This window comes from Lampetra fluviatilis, chromosome 9 (assembly GCF_964198595.1).
Source record: "Lampetra fluviatilis chromosome 9, kcLamFluv1.1, whole genome shotgun sequence".
In the NCBI taxonomy this organism is placed as follows: domain Eukaryota; kingdom Metazoa; phylum Chordata; class Hyperoartia; order Petromyzontiformes; family Petromyzontidae; genus Lampetra; species Lampetra fluviatilis.
This window is the reverse complement of record NC_136283.1, coordinates 4,544,575-4,572,019: the sequence shown is the minus strand read 5'-3', so window position 1 is coordinate 4,572,019 and position 27,445 is coordinate 4,544,575. Positions and strand designations below refer to the sequence as shown.

At 48.2% G+C, this 27,445-nt stretch overlaps 2 protein-coding genes across 8 annotated transcripts in view; one reads left to right on the top strand and one right to left on the bottom strand.

Annotated features, from left to right (window-relative positions):
- LOC144934140 (WD repeat and FYVE domain-containing protein 3-like) overlaps positions 1-27,445 on the bottom strand; it is a 137,858-nt gene that overhangs the window by 18,959 nt on the left and 91,454 nt on the right. For 5 of the 7 annotated variants that reach the window (XM_078859611.1, XM_078859612.1, XM_078859614.1 and 2 more), the window contains 11 exons: positions 20,296-20,340; positions 19,224-19,389; positions 18,092-18,267; positions 16,400-16,548; positions 15,362-15,482; positions 14,176-14,261; positions 13,551-13,631; positions 6,971-7,025; positions 3,905-4,024; positions 1,210-1,327; positions 274-380 (listed from right to left, as the gene is read on the bottom strand). In XM_078859611.1, the coding sequence (XP_078715737.1) occupies positions 274-380; positions 1,210-1,327; positions 3,905-4,024; positions 6,971-7,025; positions 13,551-13,631; positions 14,176-14,261; positions 15,362-15,482; positions 16,400-16,548; positions 18,092-18,267; positions 19,224-19,389; positions 20,296-20,340 (1,224 nt within the window). The remainder of the gene's footprint in view (positions 1-273; positions 381-1,209; positions 1,328-3,904; positions 4,025-6,970; positions 7,026-13,550; positions 13,632-14,175; positions 14,262-15,361; positions 15,483-16,399; positions 16,549-18,091; positions 18,268-19,223; positions 19,390-20,295; positions 20,341-27,445) is intronic. The other 2 variants (XM_078859613.1, XM_078859616.1) reach the window with 2 other exon arrangements.
- Positions 10,139-12,929, top strand: LOC144934081 (leucine-rich repeat-containing protein 18-like). Its single transcript, XM_078859453.1, has 2 exons — positions 10,139-10,421; positions 12,139-12,929. Exon 2 carries the CDS (start codon positions 12,147-12,149, stop codon positions 12,927-12,929), a length of 783 nt encoding a protein of 260 aa, XP_078715579.1. The 5' UTR covers positions 10,139-10,421; positions 12,139-12,146.

Genomic DNA, 27,445 nt, shown 5'->3' with positions numbered 1-27,445 from the left:
CCAAGGGGAGAACATGCAAACTCCAGATATACAACAGGCATCACGGGTCAGGGATCGAACCCACGACTTCCTGTATACCAGGCGAGCAAGTTAACACCTCGCCGCCACGGCGCCCCTTAACAAAGCCCGACTGTCTTCTTGGTTCTTTCGGTAAAGTCACGTGACTTTACCGAAAGAACCAAGAAGATGAATCCCTGCAGTCACGAAAGCTTTAAATCGAAAAGCCCGACTGCTTTGTGGACAACTGCCTCGTGGCTGCGAAGCCGCACTCACCTGCAGGCGGAGGAAAGTTTGCGTGAACGGTTCCATCCGCACGAGGTAAGAGGCGACGATCATGGCCGACGAGTAGTGCGTGCCGTAGTGGTAGGCCGGGGTTTCACCTGCAGACGCACGTCGCAGCAAACGTTCACGTTACAAAAATTCAGCCATGTGTCCGTATAGCTCTCCGATGATGCAATGCCCCCTTTCTCTCTTCCCAGCCATGGTGATTTCAACTCACTTCGCTGCAACATTTGTATCCAGCTCCAATTCCGATTTAAAGCTTTCGTGACTGCAGGGATTCATCTTCTTGGTTCTTTCGGTAAAGTCACGTAGAAGGGAAGTAATAAAATAATAAAAATAATAAAATAATAAAAATAAAACGTTATTAAATTCCGATATAAAGCTTTCGTGACTGCAGGGATTCATCTTCTTGGTTCTTTCCGTAAAGTCACGTAGAAGGGAAGTAATAAAATAATAAAAATAAAACATAATAAAATAATTCTCACGACGTTTCGGCTACAACGCAAGCTTTAAATCGAAATTGAACCGCCTCTACGGGGAGGGATTCCACATAACTTTGAGATCCTTCAACAAGCTCCGTGATAAGAAGGCTCAGCAATCGAGTCTCTATATATAAGCTCCAAGCTTGGCAGTGTCTCATTCTTCACCTGAAGACGGCTGCTTGCGTTGTGGCCGAAACGTCGTGAGAATTATTTGATGTTTTATTTTTATTATTTTATTACTTCCCTTCTACGTGACTTTACCGAAAGAACCAAGAAGACAGTTCCAATTCGTTAAGTCCGTGCCCGCATTCGCGCGCGCGCGCGCGCGTTTGCTCTCCAGGGCGAATGCGTGAAAACGCAAGCTCGTTGCGTATTTCCAGTCGTCGCACACCGATTGCAAATTGCCGTCGGCGTGTTTGAGTGCCGGAGGAGCCGCCAGCTGTACCGTTTGGGTCCTCCCAGTCTTGGTAGCGCTTCTGGAACTGCTCCAGGCGCTCCATCGTCTGCGCTCCCATCGGTTTGGACATATCCCGGAAAGTGCGAGGGTCCGTCAGGTCAAGCTCCTGCTCCCACCCAACACAGAGAGGAGATATACAACCAAAACACTGTCCTTCACGAAGCACACTTTGTCATTTGAAAGCCGTAATAAAAGCCACGTGTTTTATAGAAATGTATCACGCAGCAAGTATGCACATGGAGCCAATGTGTATGTGTGCTACAGGCGTTAATGACAATTGCTGACACTTCGCCACAACATTCTAGTTCGGCTGGTTTGTAAAGCCCCGTGCACAAGCAACATAAACAACAAACACACTGATATCAGCGCGTTGCTATGCTGACAAACAAAATGATTCATTTTTGCCGATGAGTGCTTTCCCCATCACGTCCTGAACATGGTTCGATGGCCCACTGCACACACGTATCTGGTACGTGTATCAAAGTGCACGTGGATATCCGTATCTGGTACGTGGTGTATCATAGTGCATGGGGCAATTCGTATCTTGCACGTGTAAATTCGTATCTGGTGCAGCCAGTGGCGGCTCGTCAATAGAGGGCGCAGGGGCGCCGCCCCCATCAAGATTCAAGAATAAACATATACAAAAATTATATAAAAATACATAAATAAAATATTTTTTTCATATGATGTGCCGGCTGGTAGTAAGAAAAGCATCAGCATTTAATAAAAACTGGCTTTAATCGGTCAACTATTTTCTATGTTTTTCAATGTGTTTCATGCGGGGCGCCGGACAAATGGATGTCTATGTGAGACTTTAAATTTTCGGACAGCATGTGACCTGAAGCTGGTCTCTAATTGGTTTCTTAAAGATTCTCCTCGGGGCGCAAGTCGTTGCGTCCCTGGCCAACCAGAATTGGATACATGTTATTTTATCCAATCTGATTGGTTCTCGTCACCTGTCATTCAAATTTACGCTCTGGGCCACTACTGCGAGTGCGCAGGCGACACCACTTCGACACTTGCTAGGCTGATCAAATTTTTTGTGTAAACAATGGCAGCAGTTCATCCAAATTCTGTAATTTATTTACAAAAACCCTTTCACAAGGCTTTCGCTGGAAGAAATAAAAAAGATAAAGGATCTCGGACCGGACCAACCCGATTTACAAATCCAGCAGCAGGCCAGTGACAGACGACGAAGCTACACACGAAGCTTCACCCGCGCTTGTTATGAGAAACGGAGGTGGCTGGCTGGATGTGATGTTAGCAATTCTCTTTTTTGTTTTCCCTGTCTTTTATTTCAAAGTGTCGGCACTGAAGTTTTGTGGACAACGACGGGGGTAAGAGACCTCAAACATCTCTCTGACAAATGCAAACGTCATGAAAGTAGCCGCAGCCATATTGATAATAGCATGAAACTAACGTTTTTATGTTCAAGTAGGAAACATGCTTTTTGGTACTTTGGTCTGAAATGTATATAAAAGAGAAACATTTATGTTCAAGTAGGAAACATGCTTTTTGGTACTTCTTTTGGTCTGAAATGTAAATACAGATCATCAAAATTTATATTCAAGTAGTCAAAATGGTTTTTGGTACTGCTTTATATTTATTTGCCCCCCTCAATAAAATAAAAAAAATGCGCCCCCCCAAAAATAAATATCACCAGCCGCCACTGGGTGCAGCCGTCCTCAGGTGAAGAACAGGTCTGTCGGAAAGACGTCGTGAGAATTATTTTATTATGTTTTATTTTTATTATTTTATTATTTCCCTTCTATGTGACTTTACCGAAAGAACCAAGAAGAAGGCATTATTTTAAAAGATATTTTGCCGCTAAATGATAAAGTGGTTTGATTTGAATACGTGTAAATTCGTATCTGGTACGTGTATCATAGCGCACGTGGAAATTCGCCCCACTCGCGATTTGATGAACTGTCACAATTGCGGGTTGAGGTTCGATTCAAGAATATGTTTATTTATAGTGAATGCAGCTATATCTCTCTCTTGGCTGCAGGGTTTACACGACAACATCACAGCAGAGACGAACGGCAAACAATCGATTCTTACACACATGATTCGGCGTATCTCGAGTTTAGGAATCAATGTTGATGAATTGCAATTCATGAATGACGTGCCTAATGTAATGCATGTATATTACTGGTAGGAACCTCCTGGTTCCACCAGCCCACAGGGGATTATTGTGTCCGTCTGTCGTGCAGGGAGGGGCTGGGTGGGGAGGGAGGGGCTGGGTGGGAGGGTGGGGAGGGGCTGGGTGGGGAGGGTGGGGCTGGGTGGGGGGTGGGAGGGGTGGGGTTGGTCACCCCGTGGTGCCCTTATAAAACTCAACGTTTAACCTACTCACGCCGGCTTGTGCCCACCCTCACAGTCAGCCATATTTGCGGAATACACCACGCCGCCGTTGACCCTGCAGGCCATTGACCGAGTAACCCAACGTTCCTACCAGCTCCCTCCGCAGGAATGAGTTAAAATATATTGTTTTAAATGTCAACCCACTGCTAAAGGCCTCCCCACACCAAATCACCGTGGGGGTATCTGTGACTGCCCTTCACCTCCTATTAGCGCGGTTGGCCAAGTACGCTGCAAAAGAAGTTCAATGTATATTCATAAGTGTGTGTAGATAACAAATGTGTGTGGACACGCACACACGGGTAACAGAGCTCACATATACCTCGGACTGGTAGTCGGCCAGGATCCAGGGAAAGACGGGGTACTGCATGAGGTCGTTGTAGGAGCGTCCGGCCAGCGTGTTCAGGTGCATCAGGTACTGGAAGTTGCTGATCTCCCCGTGCTGAGGGAGGGGAAGGGAGGTGATGGCAACAGTCAAGACGCACGACAGAGTCAGAATCTTGAGTTTCGACTGGAAGAATCTGATGAGGTATGAAGCTCTTTTCACAGATGTCCAGTAGTGGTGGGTCACAGTTACAACAAACAATACAAAAACAGATCGCGGTGGCAGGTAACGGAAAGCTAAGCGAGTCGCTAAATATCATTATAAATAAAAGATATAAGTACAAATTGCATATGTATAAAAATTATTGTCGATTTTTCAACGCCAAATGAAATCTTGGGGCAAGGCGGCAAAACAAAAACAGTCCCAGACCACACCATGACCAGCACACAGTCCCTCAATAAAATTGCACGTTAAAATGGAACTGTCGATACATTGCTAAAGATTAAAGTTACAAATCACATTTGCAAATGTGGTGAAAGTCAGAACTAATCTTCCGTTCTAGATTTGAAGCTTTCGTGACTGCAAGGTTTCATACTCTTAGGTTTTTTCGGTAAAGTCACGTAGGTAAATAATAATAATAATAAAATAAAACTAAAATAAATGAAAATAACTCAATTAAATCACGACGTTTCGGAGGCAACACAAGTCTCCGTCTTCAGGTGGGATCGTCACAGCCAAATTTACTGTATCAAAATTTGGCTGTGACCGTCCCACCTGAAGACTTGTGTTGCCTCTGAAACCTCGTGATTTCATTTAGTTATTTTCATTTATTATTATTTTATTATTATTATTTTTTTTACTAATCTTCCGCTTCAGAATATTTTTTGAAGGAAGATTCATGATGTTCAGGCAGGGAATAAGGTTGTTCCAAAACGTTGGTACTGCAATAGCAAAGCCCTTGTCACCTCTTACAATTCTTGTTCTTGGGATAGTTAAAATAAAAATTACGCGGATGTCTTGGGTTCCTTCCGTTTGACAATCGGGTTCATGAATTAGCGAAGAATAGCGCATGTTTATCAATGCGAATGTTATGGATGAACGGGGCACAATGTACCGTAGATTTCTTCTTGATTGAAGTGATGTGAGATTGAATTTTAAGTCGAGGTCACAATGGTGGGTCCTGTATGGTACATCCGGTGCAAATTGAAGATCAGAAGGATAAAGCGGGTTTCGTCTATGTAGCGATTCATAAGTATCTGATCTGTAAGCAGCGTCATTGTAGTTGAAGAGTGGTGGAATGATAGCCTCAACAAATTTGCAGGTGCAATCGAATGGGAAAACGTGTTTTTTACTGTATGAAAACCCCTAATTTTGATTAGATTTTCTTTGAGATGTTATCAATATAGGGTTGGAATGTGAGCTTTGAAACAATCACTAATACCATGTATCTGAAGCACTCTGTTCAATGTTGTTTCCGATATCCGCAACAGGTGAAGGGAATGAAATCATAGCAGCGAGTCTACCTGTGCCGAATCCATTCGTTTTTTTATCTCTCTCCCAATTGTGCACACTGGTGCCATGTCATGAGATCAATTGTTCGCTTGGATCTCTTGCAGAGCAGTGCAACTCGGCGTTAGAGATCGGCCCACAGAAACGGGGACTCACAGAACGACTCTTAAACGTACCATTTATATTTATTTATTCACAATCTAAGGTTTATTATGTTTTATTTTTATTATTTTATTATTTTCTTCTACGTGACTTTACCGAAAGAACCAAGAAGATGAATCCCTGCAGTCACGAAAGCTTTAAATCGAAATCTAGGGTGTATAATCTTGATTTGAAGCTTTGGTGACTGCAGGAATCCATACTCTTTGGTTCTTTCGGTAAAGTCACAGAGGTGTATACTTTTTCATACCCCCTGACTAGATATGAAGGTTCATCTCATGGCAGTTAAACCAACTTTTTTTTGTTATTCCCAAAGCTGCGATATTGATAAATGACGTTAAATTTTTTTAATTTGATGTGATGATTTTTCATGAAGCCATTGGTGAGGAGGCTGAGACCATTCACTTGCTAAGCTTAAGAACCTGGCGATTGAATTCTGGATTCAAATCCAAGGCCACAGCATTGCCAGCTCAGTGATCTGACCTCCAAGCTACACGGCTGCCTCTTGGAATCAAATGTTGACTCGTTCAACTGTAATTGCTTCTTGTCTATTCTTGGACTCGGCAATTGAATCAGTGATTGCTAAACGTGGCTAGAATCATTTTAGAAGCAGACACGCAGGCCACCAAAGCAGGCTCTTCCAATTTTATTTAAATGTGATTATTATAATTTACAGCTGCTGTACTTTTTTTTTACTCACTATATATGAATCTGTTATTCTTATGGTCTACATTTTGTGTTTTCAAAAAGTGTAATTAAAAAATATATCTTTTGTAAATTTGCACTTCCATCCACCTGTTGGATTTATTTATCCTGTAAATCCTAGCTCCTGTAGATGTCAATGGACTCTCAGAAGCTGCTTCATATAAAATGAGTTGATCAACCGTAAATGTCGAATTTAAAAAAAGATCGGCGCAGCAATACATCTTGCAGCATTGCTATTTAATTCCGTATGAATTGCCAGGGGAGCATGAGGATTAGCATGGATTCACTTTAATTCTGGGCAAAAACAAATGAAAGGACTTAAAGTTCTTCAAAGGGCAAGCTCTTAAATACTAATGAGGAGTGGACGTACACTCTCTCGGTTCATTGCCATCACGGGAGTGTAATGCCCCCCGCCGCTACTGCCCCCCGCCGCTACTGCCAAAAGAGAGTGTTGGGCACTCAGGTGATGAGGAAATAATGAAACGGTGGCGACTGTGCTGAGACCAATAAAACACACTACACTTGAGCGCCTGGTTCAATCGGAGGTGGCTGAAACCTGGATTTGAATGCAGGGAAGTCTGCTGTTCTGGCTCTGTGGCTACGACAGGGCAGCTTGTGAGCCGCTGTGCCACTTGGGACATCTCCATCTCGGGGGTAAAAGGGTTTCGATTATCCGGTGAAGATACGTACCACCCAGCGCTGCGTCACCGATCGCTCTCCAACCAGGCCGCTCAGCAGACCCGACCTGAAAAACAATGCAACACCGGGCTTTCATTTCTATTCTTGTTGCAAGGCCATGGTTTTAATGCTCAACTTGTATGTTTTGGGAACACAATGATTGACACAAATTAGGCCATTTAATCGCCATCATGTCGAGAGACAACGAAATTACATTCCGTATTGAATGCACCATCAATTGTAAAGAAATGGTCATGGGATATGACACCAGGGAACTACTTCTGAAGTCTGTCCAATAATTATCATGGTTGGCTATGAAAGAAGTTCAACATACATCCTATTGTATAGAATTTTAAACTCCCAACACTAAAAGCAAGTTATTTAAGCCAAGATATACATTTTCAGCGGCAGAAGTGGGGTCAAATATAATTAAGGCATCAATGTGCGCTGAAATTACATTACATTGCAGCTCAGTCTTGTTTGTATGGCTGATGTAGAGCCCCAATTATAGTTTTACTTCGAGGTGCTTTTGGCCAGATAATTGCTCCAGGAATACAGAGTGTATCGCTGCGATGCCTTCTTCGTATTTGTGAATCGGGCTTTGAGTCGTTGTGCGTTCCTCGATCTGTCGTGCCGGGTAACCACATCACACAACGGAGAGATTTTTTTTTCCTTTTGCGCATCAAGTATCCACCATCTGCTATTGCGATGGCTTGTCTGTGGCTGTGGTTTTGGGGGTTGTGGCCCAGAAGCTACGCGGAACATTGGAGCCATGGATCATTCTGTGTCGGGTCTTTTACAATTTGTTTTAAAATTTGTCGATTACAATTCAGTGCAAATAACGCAATGATAATTGGAATCAATCCCAATTTTATATGGTGGGTTTTTGCACATTCATTGGGAAGTGTACTGAGGCCATCAACTCGCTACCCTTGAGAACCCAGTCTGGGTGGCCACTTGAATCTCAGTGGTGCTGGCTGCTAGGTGACCTGTTGTGGTGTTAGCACCCCCCCCACCAACCACCTCTTGGATCATAAATACCCACATCAAAACAAAATAATAACATTTTCATTACATTTCGATTTAAAGCTTTCGTGACTGCAGGGATTCATCTTCTTGGTTCTTTCGGTAAAGTCACGTAGAAGGGAAATAATAAAATAATAAAAATAAACCATAATAAAATACAATTCTCACGACGTTTCGGCCACAACGCAAGTAGCCGTCCTCAGGTGAAGAACAGGTCTGTTGGAAAGACCTAGAAGCTTCGCAATGTCGTGAGAATTGTATTTTATTATGTTAAATTTTTATTATTTTATTATTTCCCTTCTACGTGACTTTACCGAAAGAACCAAGAAGAACATTTCCATTGTTGTATCTTCAAATCTTTACACGCATTTTAACCACCATTACGCCCCTTAATCAATTTACTGCTGGTTCAAGGTCTCCCCGTGCCCTATCAGTCGTGGGGGTTATTTAACCTTCACCACGCCAGTCGATACCGGTTGGTGGTGAAGAACCTCAGCAACAGCTCCGCGCAACACTCGCAGTCGATGTTAGCCTTTGATTGGAATTGAACGCACGCCCCGGGGCTCACAGCGCAGCATGCCAACAAGTGTTGCTATCACGTTAATAACATTCCTATCATCCGACTAATTACCGTGTCCTTCTCAGTGCCGGCTCACTCATCTGCGCAGATTTTGGTTTATTGCAAAGGAGCGTTGGTGAATGCTGGCAATGGTGTTCTGAGTCAAAAATACTAGGCAGGCGTCAGCATCCTCATCCGTACTTCACTCACAATGCCAACGTGCGCTTCTTCAAGAGAAAGTTCTTCGCCGTGCATGTGGCGGGAGACACCGCTATCTTTAGCCAACCCTTCCGGCTCAGTGCGATGGGAAAATGACAACGATTTCCAGCTTTAACCCACTCAATTGTTCCCTGTGCTGTAGACAGGAAACCACGCAGGCTCGAAAGCAACAGACGTTGAATGGATAAAATGCAACACCAAAAATCACCTTTCTGGATTGCAGCTCCCGTCAAAAGAACAAAGTTCGTTTTTTTCTTTCTGAAATTGAAATGTCTCGATCCTCGCCTTATCAAGGACACTCACTAATCCATGCTGACACAATCCAATTTAAGAGCACAACAGAATCGATGCCCGTCAGTAAACGCACGCCCACCCACAAACCATAGTGACCTATCAGGCGCGACAACAGTTACTGAAGCTGGAGGGGACATCGCGATCCTGCCCTCGGAAGTGTCTCTTGACAGCAGGGAATTAATCACTGGCTCCGCACCTTAGCCAATGTTGAACTTGGCTGAAGCGGTGACGGATGAATTAGCCAAGCGGCTGCCGTGTGAACAGTTCAAATGTGGCTGGGAACCTCCATCTGTAAGCTTCCTGGTGGGGTCCCTGAAGCCAAAGTAATTATACCTGACAATAAGCATCCCAGACCAAAGTATGTGGGTACGGGTAGGCCGTGAGTCACTGGTGAGTAACCGTTTGTCACTCATTTCCCAACGTCTTGTCTCTTCTCACAATTCAAGTTCCTAGAATCAACCCACCCGCGCCTGCAACATGGCTTCATCCCAGAGGTCGCAATCAGGTACCCGATACCCGTACCCTACGGCCGGGTACGGGTACGGGTACCCGTTTGCGACCCTGGTGCGGCCGGGTACGGGTAAGGAATCAAAACCCGTTTGCGACCTCTGACACAGGCCAGCAGACCAGCAATATACGCCACGGTGGCGAGATGTTAACTCCCTCGCCAGGTATGCAGGAGGTCGTGGGTTCGAACCCGACACTGACGCCTGCTGTATATTTGGAGCATGCATGTTCTCCCCGTGGTCGCGTGGACTTTTCTACGGATCACGTGCGTTTATAGTATTTGGCTGCTATAAATTTCCACATAAGCCCCTTCGTTGAGCTATCATTTGTGGCCAAGTCATTTCTGAAAAAGAGCTATGAAGCTCAGTGGGTTTCACCTGGTAAAATCAAAAGTTTAGTTGAACGCAATTCCTCCCACTCACGGCACCTCCCACCTCATGCATAATGTACGTGGCAGTCAGAACGTTGCCTGGCAACGCCACACAACAGTTGGCACGCAGACAAGGGGCCTCACTGAGCCCAAGTTGTGGCTCCCTGGCTGGCAGGCAAAAACAAATCACTGGCCCTCTTCGAGTTCAACTTCAACGGCCGCCGCTTCGATGGCAACGTGAGCGAGCTTCGGCGGCCCGCAGTCGAAGACTGAGGGAGGTGAGGGGGGGGGCTTTGTCGATGTGGTGGAGTGGGGCCAGTACGAGGACCTCAAGGGGGGGCTTGAGGAGTCAGATTGTCGCACTCCGGCCTCTCCACTGCGAGTGTGGCTGGTAAAGTGGCCTCTTCCAGACGTCCTCTGCGCTGGCCGCGGAGAAGCCGACCGGGGCTCGAAGACACCACATTTTGCGCGCGCCTCGCGCAGTAACGGTAAGCTGCGTGCACATTTTTTTTTATTTAAACAAAGTTTTTCAATGTTTTCGGCTCTCATAAGAAACATGCGTGAACCCTTTTCGTCTTTTTTTTCTTTCGTGGCGGCAAGTGAAAATGGACGGTTGCAAAATACGACGCCGCTTCGCCTGTCTGATAGCCATATCTTTCCTTAATGGGCATTTCCTTTCTGAATGCTAAAAGAAAAATAAAACAAATGAGACCAAGACCAAAGTAGACAGCACGAGCCTGCCGGGTGAGATCAACTTGTTTGTCCTGTCACATTTCCCGTGGCCAAACGAACTCTGGGTCCGCTGGACCGCAACGCCGTTGCGCCGTGCCTTTTCAATTAGAGAAACGTGAGATTCAGGGCGGACATCCGTTACCCTGGCGCATACCGATGGAGCCCACACAGCGAGCGTGTACTGTTACCTGTGCTGCGCAGCGGCCGCAGCTATGGTAACGACTGCACGGCATTCATAGCGAACGTGGCCCTATCTAGGCCAACTCATGTGGCCGTATTTTACGTGCCGTCACCTCGGCAACTGCAACGTGGCGAGATGTTAACTACTTCGCCTGGTATACAGGGGGTCGTGGGTTCGATCCCAGCCCTCACGCCTGCTGCTGTATATTTGGAGTCTGCGTGTTCTCTCTCCCCGTGGTCGTGAGGATTTTTCCCCGGGTCTCATCGGGTTTTTCCCTCCGCTTTTCGAAACGTGCGTTTAAGAGTATTTGGCTGCTATAAATGTCCACGCAATAAGCCACTACGTTGAGCTATCATTTGTGGCCAGGTCGCTTCTCAAAAAGAGTTATACAGCTCTGTGGGCTTTACCTGGTAAAATAAAAATAGCATACTTTAATAGCTTAGTTTATAATTGTGCTGTGCTTAAATACGGCGGCCCGCGTTGTCTCTTCTCGGTTTTCGCAACTGGCGTTAAGCTTTTCGGTTGTTAGGTTTTGAAGTCAGTCATCCAAAAAACAAGGAAGAACTGGAGCGCAATGAATGCCCTGCGTACAGTTTGTGTATTTGTGTGCGCGAGGGGCAGCGGAAATATTTTTAGAGCTGGGTGTAAACGAGGTGCATTGACCTCGTGCTGCATTCAGCTTCCTTCGAATGTCCATTGTTATATACTCTTCAATTAAGCGTTTGCAACACGTAAACAAACTGGAAAAACACTGCAACCTTGCTTGCAAAATTCGAATTAAAAAACAAGAACAGAAATATGGACCTCCTCATTCTAGAAAAGGCCATGCTACTCATCAAGTTTATTTTGACCTTGACTGTTGCGAAAAGAAAGTAGACGTCGGCAGGACATGTCGCTAGAAGGGATGGTGACTCGCGGTCGAGACTAATGACGGAGTGACAGGCAAAGGAGGGAACACGCCTGAGTGGAGAACCACCGTGGAGATGGAGTGATGAAATCAGTCTCATGTGCAGGAGCTGGATGGACTGTCTGTCACATTGCAAGACCATGAGAGATGGTGACGGCTTACAGAGGCTTATTAGTGGACAGAAACATGCGTTTATAGAGTATGTGGCTGATATAAATTTGCACGCGATAAGCCACTTCGTTGAGCTATCGTTTGTGGCCAGGTCGCTTCTGAAAAAGAGCTACATAGCTCAGTGGGGCCTCACCTGGTAAAATAAAAATAAAACTCATGAATAGTTTTGACTAGAGGCTAACCGAGCCGTGTGTGTTCGTTGCTTCCCGTGCAGAAGCCATCATGCCCAAGAAACGCGCGCCCAAGGGCCGAAAGCTGACGCTGAAGCAGGCCAAGGCGGCCGTGCACAGCACCCCCGACGGGAAGAAGCGCCTCAACCTCAGCAACGCGGGCCTCGCCACCTTCCCCAAGTGCCTCCTCAAGCTGAGCGACGTCGACGAGCTGGACCTCAGCCGCAACGCGCTCCGCGTCCTCCCGCCCTCCATCGGCAAGTTTGTCAACCTCCGCTCGCTCGACGTCCACAGCAACCGGCTCGAGAGCCTGCCCGAGTCGCTGGGCCAGCTGAGCGGCCTGCTGCACCTCAACGCTTGCAACAACCGGCTGGTCACGCACGGCCTCCCCGAGGGCCTCGCGCAGCTTCAGAAGTTGCGCACCCTCAACCTGGGCCTCAACGAGCTGGACAGCGTGCCGCGCTGGCTGGGCCATCTCAGGGAGCTCACCGACCTGGGTCTCTTCGACAACGCCATCGCGGGCCTGCCCGAGACCGTGGCCAAACTGCCCAAGCTCCAGAAGCTCAACGTGAAGCGGAACCCGCTCGCACTGGCCCCGCCGGAGACGGGCGGCGGGCCGGGTGGGGGCGAGCCAAGCCCCGAGGAGGCGTCCCTGCTGCTGGTGCACGAGTCGGAGGTGTGCAAGCCTTGCCTGGCCTCGTGCCAGGAGGAGAGGGCACGTAGGGCCGGCCTGCTCAAGAACACCAACAAGGGGTCCAACCGCGGGGTGGGAAGGTTTTCTGGGCTCATAACGCCCAACTCCGTGGCGAAAGAGACGCAAACTGCCTGGAGATGAAGCGTATTTCGGCTACTGCGCCATCTCAGGGATGTGGGCGACGTTGAAGACGGAGGTTTAGAGGGGGGTGTTTGTGCACGAGGTACTTTGAGAGCAGCAGCAGGACGCAGAAGTGTTACAGCAGAGCGAAGTTAACCTTGGCCCCGCAAAGCCACCTACTTCTCTAGATTTAGCCGATTAATTAAATGACTTACACTTAACTCGGCGTTCGCCAAGAACACTTAATTAACCAGATTGGATTGTTACACACATTTTTACTTGAAAGTGAAATGTTATAATTTCAATAGATTTTAAGGGAATGTACATGCCATAGAGTAATAGTTTTACACTTAGGTAGGTAAAATTAATTTAAACTGCCCAAGCCAATCAGAAAAATAAATCTGGACAGTGATACAAATATTCTTGGTTCTTTCGGTAAAGTCATCATGTAGAAGGGAAATAATAAAATAAAATAAATATAAAACAATACAAATTCTCACGACGTTTCGACTGCAACACGAGCAATCGTCGTCAGGTGTGATACCAATGTTTACCGTCACTGACAAAAATTAAACTCCGATGCAGGAAAACACCATCAACACCGAGCGCGTCATGGTTCCACGCGAGTTGCGTTTCGCTCACCCAGCCTCCACACTTGCGTTGGGGTTCTGTCCGGAGACGCTCTCACTGCTGTCCGCGAGGGACGGCGCGATCGTCAAAAACCTGCGCTCGTCCGGGCGACAAAGGGGACACCACTTTGAGATCGCCTCGCCGCCCCCAACTCCACAGTCATCGCACACGAAAGACAAAGATTCCCCCGTGGAGCCTTTAACAGACTTTAGTGGCTGTCAGAGAGCACCTATGAAGGCCAGCACAGGCATGCGAAGGGGGTGGGCGGCCAGCACCACGCCCGGCCGCCTTTGTCTTCCGAGTGCTGATGTTTTACACACTGCATCAGGTACTCGTTTGAGGCTGAGTCGACAGAGTGGAGGCCCAGGACCGGTTCAGATAATTGTCACTGGTGTTGGCCATGAGCGAGAATCGAACTCGGGTCGCCGGGTTCCTAGCGCAGCAACGCTAACCACTGTGCTACCGCTCCCCCATCATCACCCACACACACACACACGGCACATTCGTAGAAAAACTAAGTGAGAGCTCGTTAATGTTCATGGTTAAGTCTACACCCTGATGATCTTTATCACTTCGTGCTTTGTTTGCAAAGGCTTTTAAGCTCGTGATTTGGTGCTTAACACGCCAGAGGCCTTACCTTTGGTACACCTTGTTTCTCACCCCACGCGGGAACACCAGGAGGTAGTTCCTGCCGTCGTTTGAGAATACTTCCACGGCCATCGGCTACACAAACATACCAAGAGGAGGATCTCAGCGGCATTGCGGTGTTACGTTTGACGAATCAGCGCGCCACTTGAGTGAACGTTGTGTACAAACTCATTCGCGATTAAATGTCTCTTCTTGGAAAGGAGGTGGCGTCGGTGGTTTCTGATGAAAAATGCTGTTTCGCACGAGCTCAGCTCCCTGCTCTTGACAATGTCAGGGCTTTGGGCTGGGCCATCGAAAAAGAAGATGGTGGTCACCGCATGGCGCTGCGCTTTCAGATGCGCTCCTGCGGCCGTCTGGAACGCTCTTCCTTCCGACATTAGGAAGCCACTGGAGAAATGCACTTCTAAATCTAGATTGAAAACTCATTTCCTTAGAGCTGCTTTTTGTGTTTAGTTTGTTGTACTTCCCCCGCACCTCCGATTAGCATGGTTGGCTACGTACGGTGCGAAAAATGTTCAACACACACACACATACATTGCTTGCATCCACTGACATTATGGACCTTATTGTCTCCATAACTAAGCAGTAAATAGCCTGTCAAACTCCGGCTGTGTGTCCCGGCAAAATAACCTAACTAAACAGTATGAATGCTTCATAATGCACAGCAGCTGTACAAGTCTATATTTCATTTGGGATATATTTATTTTTACTAAGACGGTTCGTAACGTGAAAAGAGATAGATGGTAAAAGTTAGCCAACAAAATTTCTGATTTTTAATCTGATCTGCGGCTCAGGATACAACAAACTATTCATCAAATCAGCGGAGCCAAGGTGGGCAATGGGCGAATCATTACGTGCCAAGAGACCACGAGTGAACATTCATGATAACAGAAAGGGGTCGCACGGCAGCGCAGTGATTAGGTCCACTTCACTATGAACCCAATGACTTGAGTTCGATTCCCGGCCACGGCGAACACCAGCGGTGAGTTATCCCTGAAGCAGCCCTGGGCCTACCCCTCTCACCAACCCGCACCGACCAGCGTGGCGAAGATCAGGTAAACAGACCCCATGAACAACATGGCACGGGGGAGCCTCCATCCTGTCGTGAACTGACAAGAGGAGCTGGGGTTGATCGGCACGGTACGGAACGGAGAAGAGCGAGCGAGGGGCGGCACCTGCAGGAGGTAGCGCCGCTTGTGCACCTCGCGCACGCCCTCGTAGCTGAACTTGCTGCACGCGCGCTGCGGGTGCGACGGAGGCGATCGGGTCCCACGGGGAATCACCGGGTCCTGCAGCCTGGGTGGCGAGACCACCCGGAATCGCACGCGCAAGGACGAAGGGAGTCAGTGCCGTGTCGCGCATTCTCCCCAACGGTCAAACGCTTCATCCAATGACATAGGGAAAATGATGATGATGATGATGACTGTTTCATCGCAGGGCCGTCAAGGAGGGTGGCAGCTTGGGGACATCCGGCCTGGTCATGAAGATGATGATAGTGATGCTGTTGAGGACGATACAGGAACCAACAACGGTGCTTTTGACAGCCATGATGGAATTTTTTTTGATGTTCCAGCAACGGTTCGTATTGTTGACGATGAGGCTGCTACAGCTGCTGATGAAGCTGCTGCTACAGCTGATGAGGCTGCTAAAGCTGATGAAGCTGCTGCTACAGCTGACGAGGCTGCTGCTGCTACAGCTGATGACGCTGCTGCTGCTACAGCTGATGAGGCTGCTGCTGCTACAGCTGATGAGGCTGCTACAGCTGATGAAGCTGCTGCTACAGCTGACGAGGCTGCTGCTACAACTGACGACGCTGCTGCTGCTACAGCTGATGATGCTGCTGCTGCTACAACTGATGAGGCTGCTACAGCTGATGAAGCTGCTGCTACAGCTGACGAGGCTGCTGCTACAGCTGATGAAGCTGCTGCTACAGCTGATGATGCTGCTGCTGCTACAGCTGATGACGCTGCTGCTGCTACAGCTGATGACGCTGCTGCTGCTACAGCTGATGACGCTGCTGCTGCTACAGCTGATGACGCTGCTGCTGCTACAGCTGATGACGCTGCTGCTGCTACAGCTGATGACGCTGCTGCTACAGCTGAAGAAGCTGTTGTTACTGCAACTGCTAAGGCTGCTGCTGCTGAAGAAGCTGCTGCTGCTACAGCTGCTGATAAGGCTGCTGCTGCACCAGTGGCTGTGCCGGAGCTGCTCACTCGGGTGGCAGCATGTCGATGTCGCAGATCTCCCGGCGGGTCGTCATGGTGACCCCGTCGATGACGTAGAAGTGTTCCTTCCCAAAGAGCAGCAGCCCCTCGCTGGTGTCCAGGCCCTCCACTCGCGCGCACCGGTACATCTGGGAGATCTGGGAGCGACACGGCAGGGAGGCGGGGTCAGGCTGGGCGAGGTTGGGATCTGCTTGGTGTTACTGATCAGGGTTCGGGTTCAGATGACTGTAAATTAGATTTATTTAATGGGGTTTTAAAAAAGAAATTGTATTTCAATTAGAGCCCAGGGCACATTGCACAAACCGTTTAGAGGAGGCGGGGGATGGGCTCGCTGCCCCACCGAGTGTGGATCATGAGCGAGGTGTTGTGTTCTTTTATGTGGGGAGGGGAAGATGAGGGAGGAATAACGTTGTTAAGGGAGTGGAGGGAGCGAGGAGAAGGAAGGAGGGGATACATTTTTAAATCCTTTATATTAAGTTCGCTTGCTTGCGTGCTTGGTTGCTTGCGTGCTTGCTTGCTTGCTTACGACCGTGCAAATCTTTCGGTCGTTTTTTAACCCACTTCCCGTGATCCAATCGAGCTGACATTTTCCACAGACTCGTTGTGCGAGACAATTAATGTTCAAGAAAAAAAATTTCCAAAATTTTACACTTTTTAGGCAAAAAAAATGTATTTTACATATATTCAAATAGAACTCATTCATGGCTTTGGCTGAACGCCACAGTGTAAGAGCCCAGAGCGTAACCCCTCCACAGGCCGTGGCGGAGTAGCGCAGTTGGTAGCGCCCTCGCTTCCCATGCCAAAGGTCGCGGGATCGATCCCCGCGTCCTCCACAGGCGAATATATTTTTAAATTCTTTATATTAAGTTAACTTGCTTGGTTAGGACCGTGCAAATCTTTCGCTCGTTTTTTATCCCACTTCCCGTGATCCAATCAAGCTGACATTTTCCACACAGACTCGTTGTGTGTGACAATTAATTTTCGTGAAAAAAAAATTCCAAAATTTTACACTGTTTAGGGAAAACAAATTAAATATTTAATTACCAATTGCTTAATGGTGGCAGACAATCATCTGACCCATAGGTGGCAGCCATCTCAAGCCAGAGGACGAGAGGACTCTAGCCGCCACGCATATAAAGGATTTATAGTAAAAAACTTTGTTTTTACGGGTTTACTTGTTAAAGATTAGGATTCAGGTAAATGGTGCGGAGTTAGGGTAAGCGTATAAGAGTTGTCACTGAAAAGAGACAAGATTGGAGGGAGAGATGAGGTGGCTGGGGTTGAATAGAATTAGGGTTAATTATAAAAGTTCGGTTTAAGGAGCTTGGTGTGGGGTAGTAATAAGTTAATAAATAGGGTTAGTGTTAAAATGGTTAGGATGGAGTTAAGCTTAAAGTAAGAGTTAGGGTTAAGGTGGTTTTATGGTATGGTATAACTTGGGCCACGCTGGAGATTAGTGATGGTTTGAGTGGTTCGAGTGTTCTCTGCTTCGAGGATCAGGTTTAAGGCAGAAGGAATGAGGTCGGTGCGTGGGCTCGGGTTACGGTCAATGTATGTTGATCTTCTTTCGCGCCATATGTAGCCAACAGTGCTGATCGGAGGTTGCGGGTGGTTGTGCTGCGCTCTTGCTAGGACGGGGAGTAATGCGCTAGGGGGAGGTTGGGGGAGGGAGCTGCTCACCGTCTCGCCCTCCGCCAGCAGCCTCAGCACCGTCTGGTTCTCCGTCTTCTCGCCGCCATCGCCGATGCCGGCCCCGTCGGCCATCGGGTCCGGGAGGCCGTCTTCATCGTCGCCGCCCGGCAGCCCGGCGCCCGGCTCCACGCCCGAGCGAGACCTCTGCAAAGGCTTCACGAGCCCTGCCGACGGCGACACGTCAGGCCGCCGCGTGACTTAAGGAGACTCGCTCGCGAGACGAGGATAACGGCTGACCGAGACGCAGAACGGTTGGAAATTCTGAGCGGCCAGCCACTCGGCATTGACTGTCCTCAATTTAGATGAGCGATTTGAAATGTATTTTCACATGGAGAGACCATTTCTGCATTTGCTGAAGCGTATGTCTGATACAGAACAATCGTCTGATGCAGAACCACTGCCCGATGACCTAATGTGAAGTGACAGGCAAACGATCTGAGCTTAAGTCTGGGTCTGGGGGGGGGGGAAGAAAAAATAAATCAGCCAACTCGATCGTTACCCTCATCTTACCCACCGAACACTCTCCCCGCTGCTTCGCCGTCGGGGCCACGTGCACGGCTCAAGCCGGAGACTGCGATCACAAATCTTCAGTGGGCGGTAGGCCGACGTCAAAAATAAACATCTCTCGTACAGGGCCCCTACCGTCGAACCTCCCGGTTTCAACCTTCAACGCCGCCAATGGTCGACCATCAACCGAATCGGGATGGGGCATGTGGCAGAGGTCGCAATCGGGTACCCGATACCCGTACCCTACCCGATACCCGGCTACCTGTACCCGGCCGGGTACGGGTACCCGTTTGCGACCCTGGTGCGGCCGGGTACGGGTACGGGTAAGGAATCAAAACCCGATTGCGACCTCTGGCATGTGGCCGATGCGGCCGCCTGATGTGCAAAGTGGCGCACGGAAGATTCGGCGGCCTGCGAGTGCGGCCACAAACCCCAAACCGTCGACCGCATCGTAAACACTCCGCCACCGCTGCTGTCTTCGCTCCTTTAAAGGAGGAATGCGCGAGATCCACTCTGCCTCTGAACAGACAACCGAGTGGATAACAAATCTAAAATCACATATTTAATCCGCGTGTTATTAATCCACACGAAAGTGGGCGGTGACGTCGCTGACCTTTGACCCCCACCATGCCGTCCTCTCCGCCGTTTTCCACGAGCCGGGCGGCCTCGCTCTCGGCCGTCTCCGTGGCGACCACGGGCTCCAGGCTGGACTGCGACACCAGGCGGAGGTAGAACTCCTTGCTGTCGTAGCTGATCACTCGCCGCACTTTAGCGCTCTTCTGTGGGGAAGTGAGCGCCGCGTGGTTAGGGGCAACTCGGTGAAAAGCGACGACCGCCCGCGGTTTCTCAAACGCGAGCCCGAAGGATTGCATCACAAGCGCACAACGTGCAGTGTCTGAAGTTTCTGCATTGCACTGAGAGTTTATAATTAATATCGGAGGTCCTGCGTTATGAGAAATTCAACATTCCTGAGGCAAGAACTTGTTCTCTCCGCATCGGAATTGCTGTCAACTTCCCACCAATAAATGCTCGCTTAGGTGACCTCAGAGTTAAGCCTGGGCGTGAACAAACTCAACATCTTACAACCGGGAGCTTGTGATTTTGCCAACTTAAGAATATCTCAGTCATAGTTTAACACGTAGGCTTTCACGACCAATATTATTAACGTTTTTGGGTTTAGATCGCGATCTAAACCCAAAAACGTTGATTATGAATCTCAGTCATAATTAGGTGTCGGCTAATATGAAATCACAGCGGAGAATACCCACGGCCATTACAAGTCAAGTTAGATACATTTATTTGGTGACGAGGCCACCAATAAAGCAACACTTTTAATTCTTAAGACAATAATAACACAACACCAAGAGCACTTGGAAGGTTGTAGACAAAAGGCTAAATGCTCTGGTCGAATGCAAAGTTTGGACTGGGCCAACGCCATACCACCTGGAATTCGCCCGGTAAGTCGCAGGTGGCCTTTGGTCGGTTCACACTCACGGAAAACTTGACTCCCAACTTCATTCAGCAAGGCGACCGATTTCCAACAGCACAGAGCATGACGCTGACTCAACGCCCGAGGCTGGCCTGCTTAGCGAGCAAACGGCGGGAACGCCGTCTAAACCACGGGTGCCTGCGTGAATCTGGAGTTAATCTCACAGCTCGTTGGAGACGTGTCGGCCGCGGCTCACCTCTCTCATCACATCCTGCCCACTCTGCTCCGCCTCATCCATGAGCTTTGGGAGAGGAGAGAAAGAATAATAATAATATAAAGAGCAGTCGAGAACGTGGCAGCAGCATCGTTCAACTGGGGGGACGAGCGAGCCACGGTCGATTCGGGAAGAGGACCCAGCTTCATCCAATTACAACGTCTGTACGTACGTACGTACATATGATGTGCTTCTTTCGCACCGTACGTACATTTAAAAGCACATAGCTCCAGTGGCTTCCTGATATCGGAAGGGCATTCCAGACAGACGCAGGAGCGCATCTGAACGCACGCGATGAGGTGACCGGCTTTGCTCGCCGCTGCTGCGAGGATGACCAAAGTTTGCGCGATGGTTTATGCTCCTTGAACTGTGGTTCATTTGTGGCAAGCATTTTGGGTGCAATGAGTGTGATCTTATAAACTCTGTGAATTGTGATTCATGCGGCTGAGCTGGAGCCACGGGTTCGGCTCGTGTGCAGCTGATGGGGGGGGATTGTTGTGTCATGTGACCAAGAGGGATGGTGGCGTCTTGAAGATGGATTCATCCAGCAGTGGATTGCCTGTGACCGATGATGATTTTATGTTTGCATAGTTTATTTAAAGTTGCCTTGTGCAATGTGTATGGAAGCACATGATATATATACATGTGAGTGGCAGGTATATGTTAAAATAAGCTGTGTACAGTTTTATACTTTATTGAATACACACTGATGTATTTAATACACGTAAACGTGAATGTTAGTGTTTGTATTAAGAAGCTGACTTTAACTATTTTTTTTATTCCTCAACCAATGCTGTACATTTTCGTTTACTCTTGATGGATGTTAATTTTAGCATTTACGCCTTGCAGGTTACACCACTGCTGTGATCCCAACGCTGATACTCAGCAGTTTTTGTCAGACGGATGCCCTCCGGCTCGGAACAACATCCAGGGAGGGCCCACCGGTTAATTTGAGTTAAGTGTAGGTTATTCTCCACAAGGACACTGGCAACACACAATTACGCAGGCATGAAAGTGAAGGTCCTGTGCACGCGTCTGTGTACATGCGTCTGTGTGCACGCGTCTGTGTGCACGCGTCTGTGTGCACGCGTCTGTGTACACGCGTCTGTGTGCACGCGTCTGTGTGCACGCGTCTGTGTGCACGCGTCTGTGTGCACGCGTCTGTGTGCACGCGTCTGTGTGCACGCGTCTGTGTGCACGCGTCTGTGTACACGCGTCTGTGTACACGCGTCTGTGTACACGCGTCTGTGCACGCGTCTGTGTACACGCGTCTGTGTACACGCGTCTGTGTACACGCGTCTGTGTACACGCGTCTGTGTACACGCGTCTGTGTACACGCGTCTGTGCACGCGTCTGTGTACACGCGTCTGTGTACACGCGTCTGTGTACACGCGTCTGTGTACACGCGTCTGTACACGCGTCTGTGTACACGCGTCTGTGTACATGCGTCTGTGCACGCGTCTGTGTACACGCGTCTGTGTACACGCGTCTGTGTACACGCTGTTGTATCCTAAGCCTTCTTCCAAACTTGATATTTTTATATATTATCTTTTTACTTGATATATAATGAATGAAAACACCCCAAAAAGCAGCAGGCTGCAAAAACCAGGTGTTGTTAAGTAATGGACTGGAGGAGGGCTAGGATGACAGAATTTGCAACCTTGCTTCAAGGAAGGAGGGGGCCTGATGAACGGGCATATGTCACCCGTGCAGGCGGCAGAGACAGTGGGAGAGTCAGCCAGACATAATTAAGGCAAAAAGCCAACCATCCTGCATGGTTTTAAGGAATTAAATTATTAAATCCAGGGTGAGTGGTCAAATGAAGTGGGTCAGCAACGCTGTGTGCACAGGGGAGGGAGCTGATTAACAACCCTGCCCGGCTGAACCGTGAGGGGGCCTTTGACCTGAAATTAAGAATAACACTCCCAGAGCAGAAGGTTGGATGACCACAGTGAGACGAATAAGAGCGTTGTATATCAAGGATGCAGACTCAGCTGAATAACAAGGCTGCGGAGGTCACCAAAAGTTCGTGTTCGCCTAGTTAAGTCGAAAAGCTCAATTATTCTGTATTGCTATTAAAGCAACGTTAAAATCAGAATTTAACAACAGGGTAGGCTAAAGTTATTGATATTCACACCCACTCCAATTAAACCAGGCCACAAGTTACGCCTACTGAACCATCACCATCATTAAGTCAATATGAAATGTTATTTCCATACTTTAATATACAACTCGACCCGAAGCATATGACAATCAGAACCTTCCTAAGTCAAAATTGAATCGCACCCAGATAGGAGCGAATAGTCGATATAAGGTTGAAGAGGGAAGGAAATTAAGAGCACGGCGAACTGCAAACGTAAGCAAAAAGCCGGGAACAACACACCAAGCCCAGCAACAGCGAGTCGGGCTTCGACAGGCCATAAAGTAGGAATGATAACTCCCGGGGTCAGGGGACATCAGAAAAAGCAAGCAGACAAAAACCAGAACTGACTCCAAGGTTCAACCGCCCTCACCTACAAGGAGTGACGGAAATTAATGAGGCCTTGAGTTAACGGCGTCAGCTGGACAGCAACAACACCGGCGAGCAGAGACAGAGTGAGGCAAAGACTGCCAGGCTATGAAATACAACTTCATGTCAGTAAAGCCCTGACCAAGTTAAGTTAAAAACATCACAATACATAATATCGTACATAACATCAATGTTAACGCTATTCACCGTCAACTATATTCCGCTTATATAACCATGCAGGCACCAAGGAATACGAATTCCTAGGATCAAGAAACTTACCCCTTAACCTAAGATATCGGAAATAAATTAATAATAACAAGCCTATGCATGAAAGACAAAAGTAAAACTTATGAAAAGCCAGGATAGCGGGATAAATCACCACCAGGTCGAAATAAAATACATAATAAAAGAGCGATGTTAAACCCAGGGTCGGAGAGAAAGGGAGATCCCGGCCGTCTTTGTATCCCCGCAGCGCGGGATGGGAGTGTGTATGTGCTCGGGGAGGCACCTCCACTTGGGCCAAGCACCACGATGGGAAACGACACACCTTAGGCTACATACAGAATCATAACTGGGAAATGGTAAGGGACAAGTGTTAATTTAAAACTTTTTAACCATGTCTTTGTGTGCTGTGAGGATCGGAGGGAGTGTGCCCCTCCCTCCAGGTCGTGCAACACGGACAGAGGTGCCTGTGAGACGGTTTGTAACGTCTGTGTTTTGGTTCATGAAGGAGGCCAGACAAGAGATAATATTGCACCCAGACAGAGAGACGACTTCGAGGCAATTTGTAACATCTGATTGTTTGCTCATGGATTTTATGGAGGGAGTATGACAACGGAAATACCATGGGTGATGCACACAAGGACACACGGACGTACGGACACACACATGAACACACCTACACACGGACAGATCCTGACACAGTAAATCAAAAGAAAACCCCGCCTTGTGGGCAGGACCCAAAGGGATTTTTCGGCATAAAAGAAAGGACCCTGAGCATTGGAAACCAGTTCGACCAGGAGTCAACTCATCACGAGCTCGACCGAGCTGGTCGGCTCTGGAGCGAGCTCGACCGGAAGGGTCGGCTCGACTCATCTGCCGAGTTGGACCAGGAGAGTCAACTCATCACGAGGGCGACCAACGGGTCGACCCATGAGCGAGCTCGACCGGAAGGGTCGGCTCGACTCATCTGCCGAGTTGGACCAGGAGAGTCAACTCATCACGAGGGCGACCAACGGGTCGACTCATGAGCGAGCTCGACCGGAAGGGTCGGCTCAACTCATCACGAGTTGGACCAGGAGAGTCAACTCATCACGAGTTCGACCAGGAGTCAACTCATCACGAGTTCGACCAGGAGTCAACTCATCACGAGTTCGACCAGTGGGTCGGCTCCGGAGCGAGCTCGACCGAGCGGGTCGGCTCGACTCATCTTCAGCTCGACCGAGCGGGTCGACTCAAGGGCGAGCTGCGACTAACGGGTCGGCTCGACTCTTCAGCTTCTGGGACTCAGCCGAGTTCAGACGGCTCTCGGGGCTCGACTCAAGCGGCTCCCCATCTCCTCTGCAGGCGGGCAAGACCCGCTTGACAGCTCAACTCGGCCGCGACAGCCAACCTCTGCCGAGTCGGCGGTTTCCCTGCTGCCGCGAGAATCGCGGTTTGGCGACGACGCTGCGAGCGAGCTGTGGGCGCCACCTACCGACCGGGTTCCGAATTACGACAGCGTGTCAACGGACATCCGAACCAAATTCACCACGGCGACAGAGGAGCGACTAATACGTATGACGCGCACCGCCCCCTCACCACACGACCACCTGGTGTCTGTTTGACATAAAGAACCGACTCCGAACACTGACTATTGAAGACAACTCTTACCACTCAAACCCACTCGAACCCATAAGCCATCCGTGGCTGTGAAGAAAAACTCGAGACCGAGTGATGGCCATCCGTCAATTGTAAGAGTATTATCTTTAATATTTAGTGGACTGTACTCTTAATCGCTTAAATTCCCAGCAGATCTTCGGAAAAGGAGCGCCGTTGCAGGCCTTTACTCCGAGCATTCTGTTGTCAGATAACCTGCCGATGTATCTGTTGAGATTGGTGCCTTTAAGAATAATAACTGTTTTTGATTGTGTTTTATCGCCGTATAATCTTTCAAGTATAATCATTCATTAACGTTAAGGTTTTCTTAGCATAGTATTTGCATGTTTTAACGACTCTCTCTCACTAACAACCATCGCGTTACGCGGGATCCATGTGCCGTTGTCAAGTGAAATCAGACAATCATTGATGATACTGTATTGATGCCGTGTTGACGTTCCGGGATTGAGAGTTCGCATACTATATCATAGTTGAGGTTGAATTAGTAATAAATTGATTAATACAGAAGTGGTTGTGTGATTCTTTCCTGAACTATGCATAAGATCTGCTTCTGCGTTGAGATCTGAACTTGGTGACCTTAATAAACACACTAACACATACTCAGTAAATGTTAAAGCGATAACGGGGCGAACCGGGGACCTAAATAAGCGAGAATGAGACGAACCTAGACAACGAGGCCGAGTTAATCTAAGTTAATCTTGTATACTTACACCACACCTGCATAACTGCATACGATTAATTGCCTTATTCCGATCGATAACCCACCCTCGTCACCGAGGCGGAGTCTGGTTATCATAACGACTTGCATTATCATAATTACACCCACTCGCATAATTACTACAATTACCTCTCGAATTGGCATAATTAAATGTGCGTAATTACATGGATTAAAGTATTTCCGGATAATTACACCGTTGGCCAAATTTCGATTGATTATTATTATTTTCACTGAATATTCATAACCCACATATACAACATAATAATTTCACCCACGCACGCAAACAACACATCAAAATTTTCACACCCAACATATACAACATAATGGGGGCTCGTCCGGGATTTCTCGCAGACAGTTTATGCATGAATTCAGGAACGAACCACTGTTGTGTTAATCAAAGAGTTGTGAACTAACGTTGCTTTGTGATTGTAAACGGGCGTAAAACAAAAAACGCGCTCTGAAGGGAAATACCAGAGTAGCAGAGTATAACAAAGACAGCTGGGCTGAAATTATTTGCTCGAGTTGAACTGACGCATCCTGTGATACAATTGTGTATAGGTGCGCTGAAGGGGAATTCTAGAGTAACTCACGCCGCACATGAGATGTTAGAATTAAGATACACTCTTAAGTCTGTTAACCACACTACGTAATAGAGATGGCGCAGGATCCACAACGTTCTGAGGTTGACACACCAACGCATAACACTGATACAGAGTGGACCTCGGAGGAGGAGATGGAATCTATGGAAAAACAATATCGGGAATTTGTGTTAAAACGCACTGGACGGACTGCTAGCCAGCAGACGGAGCAGAGAGATATATGGGAGGGGTGCCATACAGAAGATGTTAAAGCCCATAGAAGGAAACTACTTAAGGACGTGATGAAATGTGGCAAAGCCAAACGTGACGTAAAAATTGCAGAAATAGCGAGGGTAGACTCGTACCTCCTCACGCAAACATGACAGACGCACCTCACGTAAACATGACAGACACAGCTCACCAGAGAGACACACTTCACACAAACATGACCGACATGATGCAGATGACAGACACAGCTCACCAGAGAGACACACCTCACGCAAACATGACAGACACAGCTCACCAGAGAGACGCACCTCACGTAAACATGACAGACACAGCTCACCAGAGAGACACACTTCACACAAACATGACCGACATGATGCAGATGACAGACACAGCTCACCAGAGAGACACACCTCACGCGAACATGGCAGACACAGCTCACCAGAGAGACACACTTCACACAAACATGACCGACATGATGCAGATGACAGAGACAGCTCACCAGAGAGACACACCTCACGCAAACATGACAGACACGATGCAGATGACAGACACCGCTCACCAGAGAGACGCACCTCACGCAAACATAACAGACACAGCTCACCAGAGAGACGCACCTCACGCAAACATGACAGACACACCTCACACGAACATGACCGACATGATGCAGATGACAGACACAGCTCACCAGAGAGACACACCTCACGCAAACATGACAGACACGATGCAGATGACAGACACCGCTCACCAGAGAGACGCACCTCACGTAAACATTATCAACACGACAGGGGTAACAGAGAAAGCTCACCAGAGGGACGCATGACCCGTAAAAATCACCCACGCAAAACCACCCGCACCACAGATGACAGAGACAGGAATCCCGATAACCATGAAGCACGAGACAAACGTAAATACAACACCTCACCTAGCAGGCACTACACATGTAGTAGGCAGCATGAAGGTCAAAGACAAAAACACTCACCACATAGACACCGCTCAAGGAGATCACGCACACCAACCCACAAACACGAATCACAAGACCCACATAAGGAAAACAAGAGACACAGACACGGGAAACATGACAACAGGGATAGTGGAGACAAGGGTAGCTCAAGTGAGCACTCCTCAGGAACCGACACCACTGATGACGAACAACACACTTTTAACAGTAAGACACTAAAACTAATGGACAAAGCACTCGTGAGAATTCCCTACTTCGATCCA

Bases quoted from the DNA above. Each gene is read 5' to 3' on its own strand.
- LOC144934081 (XM_078859453.1), top strand. From the start codon at position 12,147: ATGCCCAAGAAACGCGCGCCCAAGGGCCGAAAGCTGACGCTGAAGCAG.